This window comes from Elephas maximus, chromosome 3 (genome assembly GCF_024166365.1).
Source record: "Elephas maximus indicus isolate mEleMax1 chromosome 3, mEleMax1 primary haplotype, whole genome shotgun sequence".
NCBI classification, from domain to species: domain Eukaryota; kingdom Metazoa; phylum Chordata; class Mammalia; order Proboscidea; family Elephantidae; genus Elephas; species Elephas maximus.
In genome coordinates this window covers 193,296,395-193,313,253 of record NC_064821.1, presented here as the reverse complement: position 1 = coordinate 193,313,253, position 16,859 = coordinate 193,296,395, and the positions used below count along the sequence as shown (strand labels likewise).

The 16,859-nt window shown below is 37.2% G+C and overlaps 1 protein-coding gene across 5 annotated transcripts in view; it reads left to right on the top strand.

The window, feature by feature from the left end:
• ASH1L (ASH1 like histone lysine methyltransferase) overlaps positions 1 to 16,859 on the top strand; it is a 251,495-nt gene that overhangs the window by 175,324 nt on the left and 59,312 nt on the right. For all 5 annotated transcript variants that reach the window (XM_049880709.1, XM_049880707.1, XM_049880710.1 and 2 more), the window contains one exon: positions 9,213 to 9,307. In XM_049880709.1, the coding sequence (XP_049736666.1) occupies positions 9,213 to 9,307 (95 nt within the window). The remainder of the gene's footprint in view (positions 1 to 9,212; positions 9,308 to 16,859) is intronic.

Below are 16,859 nucleotides of genomic sequence, written 5' to 3'. Positions count from 1 at the left end.
AAAAACACAAAATAATAAATGTTGGGGAACTTGTGGAGAGACTGAAGTGCTTATACACTGCTGGTGGGAATGTAAATGCTACAACCACTTTGGAAATCGATTTGGCACTTCCTTAAAAAGCTGGAAATACAGCTACCATACTGTCCAGGAGTTCTACTCCTTGGAATATATCCTAGAAAAAGAAAGCCTTCACACAAACAGATACATGCATACCCATGTTCGTTGCAGCACTGTTTATAATAGCAAAAAGATGGAAGCAACCAAGATGCCCATCAACAGATGAATGGATAAATAAATTATGATATATTCTCATAATGGAATACTATACAACGATTAAAAACGAGTCCATGAAACATCTCATAACTTGGCGGAATCTCAAAGGCATTATACCAAGTGAAATTAGTCACTTGCAAAAGGACAAATATTGTATGAGACCGCTGTTATAAGAACTCTAGAAAAAGCTTAAACACAGAAGAAAGTATTCTTTGATAATTACGAATCTGGGGAGGAAGTAATGGGGGGGTATTCACTAATTAGATAGTAGACAAGAGCTATTTTAGGTGAAGGGAAAGACAACACACAATACAGGAGAGGTCAGCACAACTGGACTAAACCAAAAGCAATAAAGTTTCCTGCATACAACCTAATACTTCGAAGGCCAGAGTAGCAGGGACAGGGTTTAGGGACCATGGTTTCAGGGGACATCTAGGTCAGTTGCATAACAGAATATGTTAAGAAAATGTTCTGCATCCCACTTTGGTGAGAGGCATCTGGGGCCTTAAACGCTAGCAAGCGACCATCTAAGTTGCATCAATTGGCCTCAACCCATCTGGAGCAAAGGAGAATGAAGAACACCAAAGACGTGGCAAATAGGAGCCCAGGAGACAGAAGGGGCCACATAAACCAGAGACTACATCAGCCTGAGACGAGAAGAACTAGATAGTGCCCAGCTACCACTGATGACTGCCCTGATGGAACACAACAGGGAATCTCTGATGGAGCAGGAGAACACTGAGATACAGATCCCAAATTCTCATTAAAAGACCAGACTTAATGGTCTGTCTGAGACTGAAGGACCCTGGAGCTCATGGTCCTCGGACCATTATCTATAAGACAGATAATGATACTGGTGAGGAGTGAGGTTCTTGGATCAAGTAGACACATGAGACTATGTGGTCAACTCCTGTCTGGAGGCGAGATGAGAAGGAAGAGAGGGACAGGAGCTGGTTGAATGGATGCGGGGAATACAGGGTTGAGAGGAGGAACGTGCTGTCTCATTAGGGGGAGAGCAGCTAGGAGTACATAGCAAGGTGTGTATAACTTTATGAGAGACTGACTTGATTTGTAAACTTTCACTTAAAACACAATAATTTTTTTTTAATGGAAGATGACTACATCATTATATTACTGCCAAATTACATCCTTATGTAACTATCAAACCACTGAGAATTGTGGTCCAGCAAGGTGACACTTAACCATCACGGCCAGTTTCCTTGAAACTCAGTGTTCGTTATTGCCAGATAAGTCATTAATGCACAAAATAGTCAAATAGTAGATTTTTTGCTATTGTCGTAAATGCAGAATGTCAGATGAGATAGTCGTTAAGTGAGGAGTAGGTATATGTATCATTTAAACTCTCATTTGAAAAATTTTAAATACTGTGAGCAAAATCTGCCTTCTCACTTGCTGGCAAATACAGGGAATTATTATTTACATTTACCCAAGAAAGAATATTCCAGAAAGAAATGCCAGATTTTATCGTATACATGTACGTACATACATTCAAAGCAGTCTTTCTGTGATCAGTTTTTCTTACGTTATAGCTTACATTTTTACTATCACTGCATATTTAGAGACCTTTTACTTAACCTTCTCATTTGACTCATTTATAATGCACTTAAATGTGCATCTATGTCATAGTGCTTAACTCTTACAGGTTCAAATCAGAACAGCATTTACAATATGGTCTATTATGTTCTCCACTAGGAAAATAGCAGTGTTTTAACTGCAAGACAGTTTTTCTTTGCCTTTCAGTATGTTTTTTTCTTACCTTTCTTGTGATTATTTGGTGCTAACCACATTTATACTTGTTTCAACATTAATCAAAATAAGTTATTACCAAAGGAGATACATTTTCGGTAAGTAATTACATAATGTTTTTCCAAAGGACATCTTATGTTTATTATCTATTTTATGAAGTGTTCACGATAATTTTTAGAAGATTGCAAGATAGTACAAAAACACTCTTATATGCCTTTCACCCAGATTCATCAGTTGTTGATATTTTGTCAGTCTTCTTTCTTTCCTTCCCTTCTTTCCTGCTCTCCTAAATACATACATAGAGACATATTTTTTTCCCAATTTATTTGAGAAAAAGTTATAAACATTTTGACGCTCCCTAAGGACAGGAACATTCTCTTCTATAAACACAAAACAAGTATTAAATTCAGATGTTTGACATCACTGCTGTCTAACATTAGTGGTCCAGGGGTAGCGTTCTCACCTTCCATGGGGGGACTCAGGCTCAGTTCCCAAGCAGTGTACCTCATGCATTTGTCTCTCAGTTCTTCAGGTTGGTGTGTTGCTGTGATGTGGAACAGCTTACAGTAGAGCTTCCAGATTGAGATGGACTAGAAAGAAAAGCCTGGCAATCTACTTTAGACAATCAGCCAATGAAAACCCAAAGGATTACAGTGGTCTTTCAACTGATAACGGGGGTGGCACAGGACCAGGCGCGAGTCGCCAAGAGTCGAGGCCAACTCGATAGCAGCTAACAACAACAGCGCAATCTAACGTACACTTCCTCTTCAAATTTCACTAATTCTCTCAGAAACGTGCTTTATGGCAGTCGTTTCACACTGATTCAGAGTACCGTCTGTGATCGTGCATTGCATGTAGTTATCACATCTCTAATCTCTCTTAATTTTCAGCCATTCTTCAGTCTTTCCTTGTTTTTCCTGACATTGACATTTTTGGAGTACAGAGTATTTGTTTTGTAGAAGGCCATTAATCTCAAGTGTGGGTGACGTTTCCTGATGAATAGACTCTTAAGCTGCACATTTTTGGCAGGAATACCACAGATGTTACATTGTTTTCTTCTGGGCGAATCACAGCAGGAAACACTGTTATCACTGCATCACTGGTAATGTTAACATAGATCATTTGATCTCTGGGACATCCCCTACATTTCTCCGTTGTAAGATTTAGTTTCCCATCTGCATAATAATAAGTAATATTTGAAGATATACTTTGAAATTATATAAATACCCTGGTTTTTGTCACTAGTTTTTAACATCTGTTAATGATTCTTATCTGAAACAGGAATGACTATAATGGTGGCAAAACAGTGATTTTCTAACTCTGTCACTTTCTACGTCTATAAATTGGCATTCTGGTATAAGAAAAAGCTTTCTCTTTGTTTCTGTTTATTATAAGTATGAACTCACAGATTCTTATTCAGTTATAATCCATTACTGTCATTACTCATTTTTTTACTCAGATTGTCCCAGATTTGGCCAGTGGCAGCCCCTTCCAGTTTGGTCCAACTTTTTAACACTTCCTTATTTTCTGGCACACTTTTCAAAAAATAAAATAAAATTATCACTGATGGATGGATATTTTGGATGGGGATATATAAAAAAGCAAATGTAGCAAAATAGTAATTATAGAATCTAGCTATCGGGTTTATGGATGTTCGTTGTATAATGTTTTAAAAGTTATCTATTTTTGAAAGTATCCACAATAAAATGTTGGCGGGAAATCAGGACTAGGGATGCTAAAATTGAAAACAAACAGAAATAATGAACCTAACATTTAAATGAGCCACATCACTATAATGGGGGAATAACTAAGACAAGTGCCTTTTGTACTCAGTACTTTGTCTCTGTACCCTGAGACTAAAAACAAATAGAAATACAAACAAATCTTGAACTCTTCTGAGGTTTTCATTTAGGTTTGGTTTTCATAGTGTGATAGGTGAAGCTATTCTGAAACTATTTTGTGAGTCTTACAGGGTTGGGGTTGAAGAAATTGAATAAATATATTGATGCTTTTGTGAGCCAAGTTTCTCTCCTTGGAAGAAGGATGATAACAAATAGAGCATGGGGGAAGATAAGACTAACTGTATGCCATCAGGTTAGAATTATAGGTATAAATTTACATACCGGCAGTTGCTCGAGCAGAACAAGGGGATACTGTGCAGTTTAAAATCAGGAAAGTTGTGCATCAGGGTTGTATCTTTTCACTATATTTTTATTCAATCTGTATGCTGAGCAAATAATCCAAGAAGTTGGACTATATGAAGAAAAACGTGACATCAGGATTGGAGGATGACCAGAGCCCCTTGGAGAAATGGCTAGTTCGGGATTGGATCAGGGAGAGCACAAGATGAGCCTGAATCTTCTTGTCCATACCAATTTTATTGCAAGTTAGAATGGAGGTGATTTTGACTGAAATGAGGAATAGCCTAATTAATGTGTACTCTGATTCTCTGATATACAGTATGCTAAGTTTCTCTTCCTCCTGAATCCTGTAAGGATTCCTGTAGGAATTGTAAGAACAATACTTCATTTCTTAAAGATTATCAAGAAATACAGATAATTTTTTTTTCCAACAATTCCTACAACATGTAATTCTTTGCTTTTTAATGCATAGTATTTAATACCTGAATAAGTGTTCATTAACATGGGTAGTAAAATTTGTGCCTAAATGGTATTATAAGAAATACCCCTTTTGATCTGTTAGCTCTTCAATTTTTATATTTAGAAATTTCCAGTTGATTTTCCATATTTAATCTTTTTTCTCTTTTGTGAAGTCACCTCTCCTTGACTTTGTTTTGATGTTTTCAGTAGTTGTGCTTTAGTTAATGTAAGAAAGATTATAAGATCAGAATTTTAGTAGCCGTCTATTAGCTGGTAATATAGTACAGGTTGCTAGGAAGGGGCTTTCATATGCTTTTTGAATTTCTACTGCAGTGTGGAAACTGTCTTTATCTCAGAGTGACTGTTAAAATTTTTAAATACATTTTTTAATACGTGGGATCATTTTCAAGTTGTTTCCTCACCCATTTACTAAAATCATTGTCTAGCTAAGAATTCGAACTGCCAACCTTTTGGTTAGCAGCCAAACTCTTAACTAGTGCACCTCCAGGGCTCCCAATCAATTAGTTTGGGAACTTATTTTAACAGTCATTTCTATAACCAGCAAACAAAAAAGAAATTGTTTTACATGTTGCTGTAAAAAAAATATAAAATAAGCATAGCACACTTACGAAAATACCTTGTAGGGGGAGGGCGCAGACAAACGTAGAAGGCATGTGTTATTTGTGTAGAAATATGGTATTGAATAAATAAATAAATGATCCACTAGAAAGATCCAGGCCTGAAAGTTAAGAACTTCAGGTTCTACAAATAACATACCTCTTGGGCCTCAATTTTCTCATCTGCAAAATGTGTATTAATATACCCATACTTACGACAAGATACAATAGATCTCAGCAAACCCATAACAAGTGAAGAGATTGAGTCAGTAATCAAAAATTAAAGTCCTGGACCAGGTGGCTTCACTGGGAATTCTCCTAAACATTTACCAAGAAATGATTGCAATCCTTCTTAAACTTTTCCAAAAAAAAAAATAGAAAAGGAAGAAACACTTCCTAACTCATTCTATAAGGCTAGCATTACTTTGATACCAAAGCCAGACAAAGGTACCACAAGAAAAGAAAGCCATAGACCACCACCCATTATGAATATAGAAGCAAAGATCATTAACAGAATACTAACAGCCAAATCCAAAAACATATTAAAATGTTTGTATACATGATCAAGTGCTGTTTATCCCAGGAATGCAAGGATGATTCAACGTTAGAATATCAATCAATGTAATATACCACATTGATAGAACAAAGGAAAGGAATCAAATGATCATCTCAGTTGACACAGAGAAGGCATTTGACAAAATCCAGCACCCTTTCATGATTAAAGAAACATTCAACAAGGTAGGAATAGAAGGGAAATTTCTTGACCTGACAAAAGGCATTTATGAAAACCCACAGCCAGCATCATACTCAGTGGAGAAAGACTGAGACCTTTCTCCTAAAGATCAGGAATGAAGATAAGGATATCCACTGTCATCACTACTGTTCGATATTGTACTGTATGTTCTAGCCAGAGCAGTTAGGCAAAAAAAAGAAAAATTATCCAAAATGGGAAGGAGTAAGTAAAACTATCACCTCTTGCAGAGTAGATAACATGATCCTATATATATATATAGAAGAGCCCAAAGACTCTACAAGAAAACTACTAGAGCTAATAAATGAATTCAGCAAAGTGGCAAGATATGAGGTCAACATACAAAAATCAGTCAAGTTTTTATACATCAGCAGTGAGCAGTACGAAAAGGGAGCTAAGCTAATAATTCCATTTACAATAGCATATGAAAGAATAAAATACCTAGGAATAAATTTACCAAGATAGTGAAAGACTTACACACTGAAAACTAATAAAACATTACTTGAGGAAATTAAAGAAGACCTAAATAAATAGGACTTTCCATGCTCATGGATTGGAAGAATTAGTATTGTTAAGACATCAGTGCTATGTAAGACAATTTATAGATTGAACACGATCTCCATCAAATTTCAAAACCTTTGCAAAAATGGAAAAGCCAATCCTCAATTTTATATGAACAGCAAGGAGCCCTGAAAAGCTAAAGCAATCTTGAAAAAGAGCAAACAGTTCTTTTTCACGCTTTCTGATCTCAAAACAGATTACAAAGCTGCAGTAATGAAAATAGTGTGGTATTGGTATAATGATAGACATGTAGACCGATTGAATAGAATTAAGAGTCCAGAAATAAACTCATACATCTATGGTAAGTTGATTTGTAACAAGGCTGTTAAGTCCATCCAGTGGGGAAGGAATAGTCTCTTTAATAAATGGTCCTAGGCACCTGGATTTCTACAAGGAGTGAACCTGGACCCATAACTCACACCATATATAAAAGCTAACTAAAAATGGATCAAAGACTTAAATATAAGACCTAAAATCATAAAACTCTTTAAAGAAAACATAGGGGTAATGCTTCAGGACCTAGTTTTGAACAGTGAATTCTTAGATGTGACACCAAAAGCATGAGCAACAAAAGACAATAGAGGAACGAAACGTCATCAGAATTAAAAACTTTTGTTCATTAAAGCACTTTATCAAAAAAAAAAAAAAAGACTTAACAAAGTGACAACCTACAAATTGGAAGAAAGTTTGGAGGAACCATATATCTGATAAGAGTGTAATATCTAGAATATGTAAAGAACTCCTACAACCTAATTACAAAATGAGCAAAGGACTTGAATAGACATTTCACCAAAAGAGAAATACATATGGTCAACAAGCACATGAAAAGATATTTTAGTGTCATTAGTGAAATGTTAATCCAAATCACAATGAGGTATCACTTTACTCCCCACTAAGATGGCTATGATTAAAAAAAAAAAAAACTGAAAACAACATGTGTTGGCTAGGTTGTGGAGAAATTAGAACTCTAATCTGCTGGTGGGACTGTAAAATGGTACAGCTGCTGTAGAACACAGCTTGGCGGTTTCTCAAAAAGTTAAACATAGAATACCATATTATGACCCAACAATTCCACTCTTAGGTATATACTCAAAGAAATGAAAGCAGAAGTGCAGATACTTACATGCCAGTCTTCATTGCAACACTTCACAGTAGCTAAAACATGAAAACAAACTAAATGTCTATCTTCAGATGAATGGATAAATGTGGTATATACTTACAGTGGAGCCTTGGTGGCACAGTGGTTAAGAGCACAAGGCTGCTAACCAAAGAGTTGGCGGTTCAAATCCACCAGCTGCTCCTTGGAAACCTTATGAGGCAGTTCCACTCTGTCCTGTAGGGTCCCTTTGAGTCGGAGTCTACTGATGGCAACAGGTTTGGTTTGGATAAATATACTAGAATATTACTCAGCCATAAAGAGAAATTAAGTCTTGACACGTGATACAACATGAATGAATCTTGAAAACATTGTGCTGAGAGAAATATGTCAGACACAGAAGCACAAATATTTTATGATCCCATTTAAACAGGAAATATCTAGACTAGGCAAGTATGTAGAGACCCAAGTTCATTAGGGGTTACCAGGGACAGCAGGAGGGAGGGGAGAAGGGGGAGTCATTGCTTAGAGGACACTGAGCTTCTGTTGAAGGTAGTGGAGAGATTTGGAAATGAATAAAGGTGATGGTTCCACAACATAGTAATTATTGTCACTGAATTGTGCATGTGAAGAACGTTCAAATGGTAAATGTTTTGCTGCAAATATATTTTCCATGATTAAAAAAAGGAAAGATACAGTAGACTACATCTACCTTTTAAAAGGCAGTATTTTATAATTTGAAGCAGAGAAAATAAAAATATCAGCCTCACTTTTATTAACTGGAACTTGAAACCAAAATAAATCAGTTGTCTAAAAGTGGCTCTCCTGAGGCCCTTTTTCTCATTTCCTTTTCTTTTTTTTTTTTTTTTTTCCTCTCTCTCTCCGTTTTTTCTTTCTTTTATATATCTGTGAAATCTCTAGAGGTTTATCTCATACCTAACATTAGGCAACACATTAGTAAGGTGAGTAGAAGAGGTAAACTTGACCTAAAGGGCATCTAGAATAAAGAAAGAATAATGAATAATGTGGTTGATAGAAGTTGAACAAGAAACTTGAGTTTTAATCTTTAATCACTTTCTTACCAGTTACTAAAATTAAGGCAAGTCACTTAACCTCATAGAATATCTATTTCCAGATCTGTAAAATAGAGCTAATATTTTCTCTTATCTGCTTCACAAGATTAATATAAGTGATAATATGTGGAAATACTTCGCAAATTCTAAATCATTAACCAAATATAAGGTGATCTTTACGATCGTATCTGAAATTGGATTCATTCTGCAAAACTATTGGAGAAAGCTAAAGACCCTATTTCTTAGAAATAACTCCTAAAAGGCAATTCCATAAATTAAGATTTTTTTTAATGTATGAAAGTATTTGGTATTCCCTCCCCCAAAAGAATTTTAAACTCCTTCCAAAAACATGTGTTTAAGGTTTCAGCCACTATTAAAACAAATACCCAGTATGGGGTGATCTGTTGTCTGTGTTTGGCCACAGGAAGAAATTTCGTTGCCTTTGATTGTTTCCCATTCTTTTCCTGATCCCAGCCCAAAGAGCCGATTGATCCAGTTAAAGAAAGAGAAGCTGGAGTACACTCCAGGAGAACATGAATATGGTTTATTTCCAGCTCCCATTCATGTTGGTGAGTATTCAGTATACATAGCATATTGCTGAGAATAAATGGTATTTCTTTGGTTTGGGTGAAATGTCTTTGTATTCTTATTATTTCTACCTCTTCAATGGGGCCAACCTCTTTACTAAATGTTTAACGTAGGCACTGAAGAATCTTGGACAGTTTGCTACTGAAGACACAAAATGGCATAAATCTTATTCATTGAGGCTTAGGGTTCCAAGGCTATAAATCTTTACAGAAGTAGACTGCCACATCTTTCTCCTGCAGAGCAGCTGCTGGGTTTGAACTGCCAACCTTTTGGTTAGCAGCTGAGCACTTAACCACTATGCCACCAGGGCTCCTTTTCAAATTTTAAAAAATACTAAAAATGTCTGTAGCTTCTAATTCTCTAAGAAAATCTAACTGTTGAACAGTTCATTTTCAAATATTTTACATGTTCAGAAGGAACGAGGTAGAATAATTGTCATTTGTGAATGTGTAATGATCAAAGATCAAAGAAAGAGGTTCCACTGCTTTTCCTGATTATCTTTGTGCTTGAAAATTGAGCAAGATTTATCTTTTCATTTTTAGAGACAATGTTGTATATATATACAATGGCTTTAAGATTTGGGTAGTAGTGTCTCCTAAGGAGCCCTGCTGGCACAGTGGTTAAGAGCTCAGCTGCTAATTGGAAATCGGCAGTTTGACTCTCCACAAGAAAGCTGTGACAGTCTGCTTCTATAAAGATTACAGCCTTGGAAACTATGGGCAAACTTGGAAACTACTGTCCTATAGTGTTGTTGAGTTGGAATTGACTGAACAGCAATAGGTTTATCTCCTAGGACCCTACTATTGAGCTTATCAAATAATAAAAGTTACCTAGAAATCATCCTAGATAACTTCCATGCTTTTACCCCCTTAACCACTTACTCTTCAAGTTCTGCTGTTTCCATTCCTGACATATATCCTTCTTCTCTCCAAATTCTGTTACCATGATTCAAGTCTATCCTGCCATTATCTTTTGCTCAGACTGCTGCAATAGCCTTCTAACATATGTGCCTGCTTCCATTCTTGCTCCTCTGCAGTCTATTCTCCACACAACAAAAAGAGACACTATTTTTTATCTTAAACTTACTTGGTCATGCCTAAAATCTTTCAGTGGCATAATGGTCAAGTAATAGTGCCTGAAGTCCTCTAACTTCAAGAAGAGGCGAGGGAATCACCATCAGCACAAAGCTGATTCCTCTGAGGTGGAGATCAGACATACCTCCACTCGCCAACCTTTTTACCAATTCTGACAACAGCCATCCCTCCCATGGCGTTTTCTACTTCTCTGCTGGGTTTGATAATTCATTGCAGTGAGGCCGCCCAGAACTCAAAGACCATACTTACAGTTATGTGGTTTATTAAGGAAGTAAGAGGGTACAACTTGGGATCAAGACCAGGAAGCATGTAGCAAAGTCTGGAAGGCTCCCCCAAAGTGGAGAGCACGTTCCTTCCTTCTTCAACGCAGGCCACCTCTCTCAACTCCTCTCAGCCAGGCAAGCAAGTTGGCCCTTCTTTTTAATGTGCACTCCCCTTAGCCTTGCAGGCGTCCCCTCATATCATTCAGGACAGATCCTCTGGGCCCCTCAGGACAGGCCTCATTTTGGCTGTGCATGCTCCCTATCAGCTGTGCAGACCTCTCTGCCTTTAGCCTCCCTGCTGTTGGCCTCAACACTGCTAACTGACCCAGCTCATATCCAGTGTAGCAGCTTTGTACAGCTCTCTTAGCTGCATTTCTAGCAGTAGGTTTCTGCCGACCATCGACTCTGCTGCAGAGCCCTTTCTCGGCCTCTTCCTGACTTCAGTGTTACAGCCCTTAACCTGTGTTACAGCTTTTCTAGGAGGTTTCTTGCCTCCTCTTTCTCTGCTGCTTCTCTCTTCTTGCCTCTCCTACCTTTTCTCCTTTTCTTCTGAAACCTCTGTGGGGCTGGTTACGCATATAAGCAAACTCCTTGTCGGTTTCAAGGCATGGCCCTCCCAGTAAGGCCACGAACTGACCAACCCCCTTGGTAGACCATAGTCACTTCATTTGTGTGGTTTATAGTATGTTGACCAATCCCTGCAAGGTGCATAAAATTGACCAATCACAGGGCAGGCTGTAGCCCAGAGCCAGACTATCAGGCAGTTAAATTTACAGCTTACCTAGGAAATGTCAGTCAGCCTGTACAAAAGTAACAAACCCCCTGGAGTAGAAAACCAGAGCAAAGGTAACTCCTTGGGGCTTGGAAATAATCTCTCAAGCTGTTTTGACTATAGAGTCAAGGCAAAAGACTACATAAAGGAACTCATTTCACCACAAGGGGCTTACCATCAAAGTATAATCCAAAGACCTTACCCGTGCCTTCTAAGAGTGATCTAATCCCTGCCTTCCCCATCTCTCACCATCTCTTACTCCCTTCATTCCTTTCTTTACTCTCTTGTATCATACTTACCTTCTTTCAGTTCCTAGAAATTTCCCACCAGATGATCGTTGTGTTTACTATGCCCTGCAGAGCTCTTCACATTTTTCACATGGTTGGTTTCTTATCCTTTAAGGGGGAACTTACTGTCAGTATCAACTTAAATATCATTTTCTTTTAGAAGATTTTCTTGACTTTTCCCCTGAAAAGAGGTTCCCTCCTTTTATTCTCTATCACAGCATCTTGTTTATTTCTTTCTATAGTCAGTAATTACTATATTTGTTTACTCATTTCTTACCTGTCTCCCCACTAGATTGTAAGCCCCAGGAGGGCAGGAATATTGTCTTTCTTATTCTTCTTTGATTTCCCAATGCCTGGTACATAATAGATGTTTAACAGATATCTGTTGTACAAATAAATGAAAAGAAGAAATTGGGATATATTGTTGAATGTAGATAAGAGTATTTTTCTCATGTTCAGTTTGTTTGGACTAACAAAATTGCTTAAAAGGGGTTGATTGAATACATAACTTGGAACCAAGGAACACCATACTTGTGTGGTAGATTCTGCCCCTATGCCTTGCCCTTCAAGTATGACTCTCTTGACTGTGGTATGTTTCTATGCATTATGATTATCTAACCCCTTTTTTCCCCCTCAGAGATCCTTGCACCATCAATGTATTTAAAACTGCAGGCATAAACAAGTTCTGCAGTAAAAATTAGCCTGATTTAATTATTCTGTATGGGATGGCTAGAGAGTGGTTTAACTACAGAATGGAGTTACAAGGTTTAATTCTCAATGAGAGAACTTCACTAGTGCTTGTTAATGAAGGTAAAAGTTTCATGTTCTCTGGGCTTAGTGCCAAAATTCTTTTGAAAGAGCCTTTTGTTTTTACTAGTGAGGTCATAGCAATGAAAGCACATTCCCAGGAGATCTAGCTATTTCCTAAAACCTGCTAAGGATAAGTAGTCTTTGAAAATAAGGACTCATTTAAGAGTCTCATTTAAAGGAAAGCATGACAATTTTGGTCTTAACTAGTGTTGTCCTAGATGGGAAATTGTCTGACCTAGATCTTAGAATGAAGTCCTAACTATTCAGGGGCATAAAGGGGCCCGTTAATTTCAGAGTGGATAAAAAGAAAAATGGATAAGCCAGTGTTTCTGTCTCATCTCTGGCATTAACAGTGGTTAAGAGATCCGGAATGGAAATCCTTTAATAAAGATTTTATCACTAGGTCCCCACTTCAGTCTCTCACTAATGCTACTTTGTACTCAGTGGCCTGCATGGTGAGTAAAAAGTACATCTTTTTTCCTGGGGTCAAGCCGGGCTTTTAAATCAAGCTGTGGCAGGATAAATTTTTATTTTTCCAGACCATGCTCTTTTGTTGTTTAATTAATATTTTATGATTAGGATAGAAAGGGAAGCCAGTCAGCTGTTTTGAACAGGCTGCTTCTAGTGTCATGTAAAGAAACAGCATGATTTCTTACATATCCATCTTTGCCATATTCGTTATGTGAGTGAAATAGTTATATGAATAAGGAAACAGTACATCTTACCATCAATGGAGTCACATTCAACAAATGAAAAATAGTATTTACTTTAAAAAATTTATTGAAATAGGTTCTTCATCTCATTAAAGAAATATATTTTAAATAAAATTTTACTTTTTATGATAAGTACTCATTTATCAAAATGTACATTATGCCCTCATATTTATGTTCAGTTGATTTTAAACAAGGGTGCCAAGACAATTCAATGAGAAAAGAAGTCTTTCCAACAAAAGATACTGAGACAATTGTATTTATACACATACAAAAAAATAAATTGGACCCTTCCTTCACAATATATTAAAAATATGACTCAGTGGGCAATATTATAACAGACCCAACTGAAATTAAAAGAGTCAGATTACTACGAAAAATTTTACCCTTAACAAATTTGAAAACCTAGAAGAAATGGATGAATTTCTAGAAACACACTACCTACCTAAACTAACACAAACAGAGGTAGAACAACTAAATAAATCCATAACAAAAGAAAGGATTGAAAAGGTAATCAAAAAACTACCAACAAAAAAAAAGCCCTGGCCTGGATGGCTTCACTGCAGAGAGTTCTACCAAACTTTCAAAGAAGAGTGATCATCACTACTGCTAAAGATATTTCAGAGCATCAAAAAGGACGGAATACTCCCAAACTCATTCTATGAAGCCAGCATATCCCTGATACCAAAACCAGGTAAAGACACCACAAAAAAAAGAAAATTACAGACCTATATCCCTCATGAACTTAGATGCAAAAATCCTCAACAAAATTCTAGCCGATAGAATTCAACAACATATCAAAAAAAGAATTCACCATGACCAAGTGGGATTCATACCAGGTATGCAGAGATGGTTCAACATTAGAAAAACAATTAATGTAATTCATCATATAAATAAAACAAAAGACAAGAACCACATGATCTTATCAATTGATGCAGAAAAGGCATTTGACAAAGTTCAACACCCGTTCGTGATAAAAACTCTCAGCAAAATAGGAATAGAAGGAAAATTCCTCAACATAATAAAGGGCATTTATACAAAGCTAAGGGCCACATCATCCTAAATGGAGAGAGTCTGAAAGCTTTCCCCTTGAGATCAGGAACCAGACAAGGATGCCCTTTATCACCAGTCTTATTCAGCATTGCGCTGGAGGTCCTAGCCAGAGCAGTTAGGTAGATAAAGAAATAAAGTGCATCCAGATTAGTAAGGAACAGGTAAAAGTGTTTCTGTCTGCAGATGACATGATCTAATGCACAGAAAACCCTAAAGAATCCTGAAGAAAACTACTGAAACTAATAGAAGAGTTCAGCAGAGTATCAGGATACAAGATAAACATAAAAAAATCAGTTGGATTCCTCTACACCAACGAAAAGAACATCGAAGAGGAAATCACTAAATCAATACCATTTACAGTAGTCCCCAAGAAAATAAAATAGGAATAAATCTTACTGGAGACATAAAAGACCTTTACAAAGAAAACTACAAGACACTACTGCAGAAAACCAAAAGAGACCTGTATAACTGGAAAAACATACCTTGCTCATGGTTACAAAAACTTAACACTGTAAAAATGTCTATTCTACCAAAAGCAATCCATAGATACAATGCAATTCAAGTCCAGATTCCAGTGACATTTTTTAATGCAATGGAGAGACAAATCACCAACTTCATATGGAAAGGAAAGAGGCCCCAGATAAATAAAGCATTACTGAAAAAGAAGAACAAAATGGGAGGCCTCACTCTACCTGATTTTAGAAACTATTATACCACCACAGTAATTAAAACAGCCTGGTACTGGTACACCAACAGACACATAGACCAATGGAACAGAATTGAAAATCCAGGCATAAATCCATCCACGTATAAGCAGCTGATATTTGACAAAGGCCCAAAGTCAGGTAAATGAGGAAAAGACAGTCTCTTTAACAAAACAAGTGGTGCTGTGGCTCAGCTGGATATCCATCTGCAAAAAAAATGAAACGACCCGCACCTCACACCATGCACAAAAAAGGACTCAAAATGAATCAAAGGCCTAAATATAAAATCTAAAACGATAAAGATCATGGAAGAAAAAATAGGAACAATGCTAGGAGCCCTAATACATGCAATAAACAGTATATAAAACATTGCTAACAGTGTACAAACACAAGAGAAACTAGATAACTGGGAGCTCCTAAAAATCAAATACCTATACTCATCCAAAGACTTTGCCAAAAGAGTAAAAAGATTACCTACAGACTGGGAAAAAGTTCTTAGCTGTGACATTTCTGATCAGCATCTGATCTCTAAAATCTATATGATACTGCAAAAACTCAACTACAAAAAAACAACCCAATTTAAAAAGGGCAAAGGATACAAACAGGGACTTCACTAAAGAAGACATTCACGTAGCTAGCAGATGCGTGAGGAAATGCTTACGCTCATTAGCCATTAGAGAAATGCAAATCAAAACTACAATGAGATTTCATCTCACTCCAACAAGGCTGGCATTAATCCAAAAAACACAGAATAATAGATGTTGGAGAGGTTGTGGAGAGACTGGAACACTTAAACACTGCTGGTGGGAATATAAATGGTACAACCACTTTGGAAATCGATTTGGTGCTTCCTTAAAAAACTAGAAATAGGATTACCATACAATCCAGCAATCCCACTTCTTGGAATATATGTTAGAGAATTAAGAGCCTTTACACGAACAGATACATGCACACCCATGTTCATTGCAGCACTGTTTACAATAAAAGATGGAAGCAACCAAAGTGCCCATCAACAAATGAACTGTTAAATAAATGATAGTATATTCACACAATGGAATAGCACGCCTCAAAAAGGACAATGATGAATCCATGAAACGTTTCATAACATGGAGGAAACTGGAAGGCATTATGCTGAGTGAAATTAGTCAGTTGCAAAAGGACAAATATTGTATGAGATCGCTATTATAAGAACTCAAAGAATAGTTCATAGAGAGAAGAAAATATTCTTTGATGGTTACTGCAGTGGGGAGGGAGGGAGAGAGAGGGATATTCGCTAATTCTATAGGAGACAAGAATATTTTAGGTGAAGGGAAAGACAACACACAATACAGGCGAGGTCATTACAGCTGGACTAAACCAAAAAGCAAAGAAGTTTTCTGGATAAACTGAACGCTTCAAAAGCCAGTGTCGCAGGGGCGGGGGTTTGGAGACCATGGTTTCAGGGGACATCTAGGTCAATTGGCATAATAAAATCTATTAAGAAAATATTCTGCATCCCACTTTGGAAAGTAGCATCTGGGGTCTTAAACACTAGCAAGCAGCCATCTAAGATGCATCAATTGGTCTCAACCCATCTGGAGCAAAGGAGAATGAATAGCACCAAAGACACAGGGTAATTATGAGCCCAGGAGACAGAAAGAGCCACATAAACCAGAGACTGCATCAGCCTGAGACCAGAAGAACTACATTGTGCCCGGGTACAATGGATGACTGCCCTGACAGGGAAAAGAGCAGAGACCCCCTGAAGGAGCAGGAGAGCAGTGGGATGCAGACCTCAAATTCTCATAAAAAGACCAGACTTAAAGGTCTGACAGAGACTAGAAGGACCCCAGACGTCATG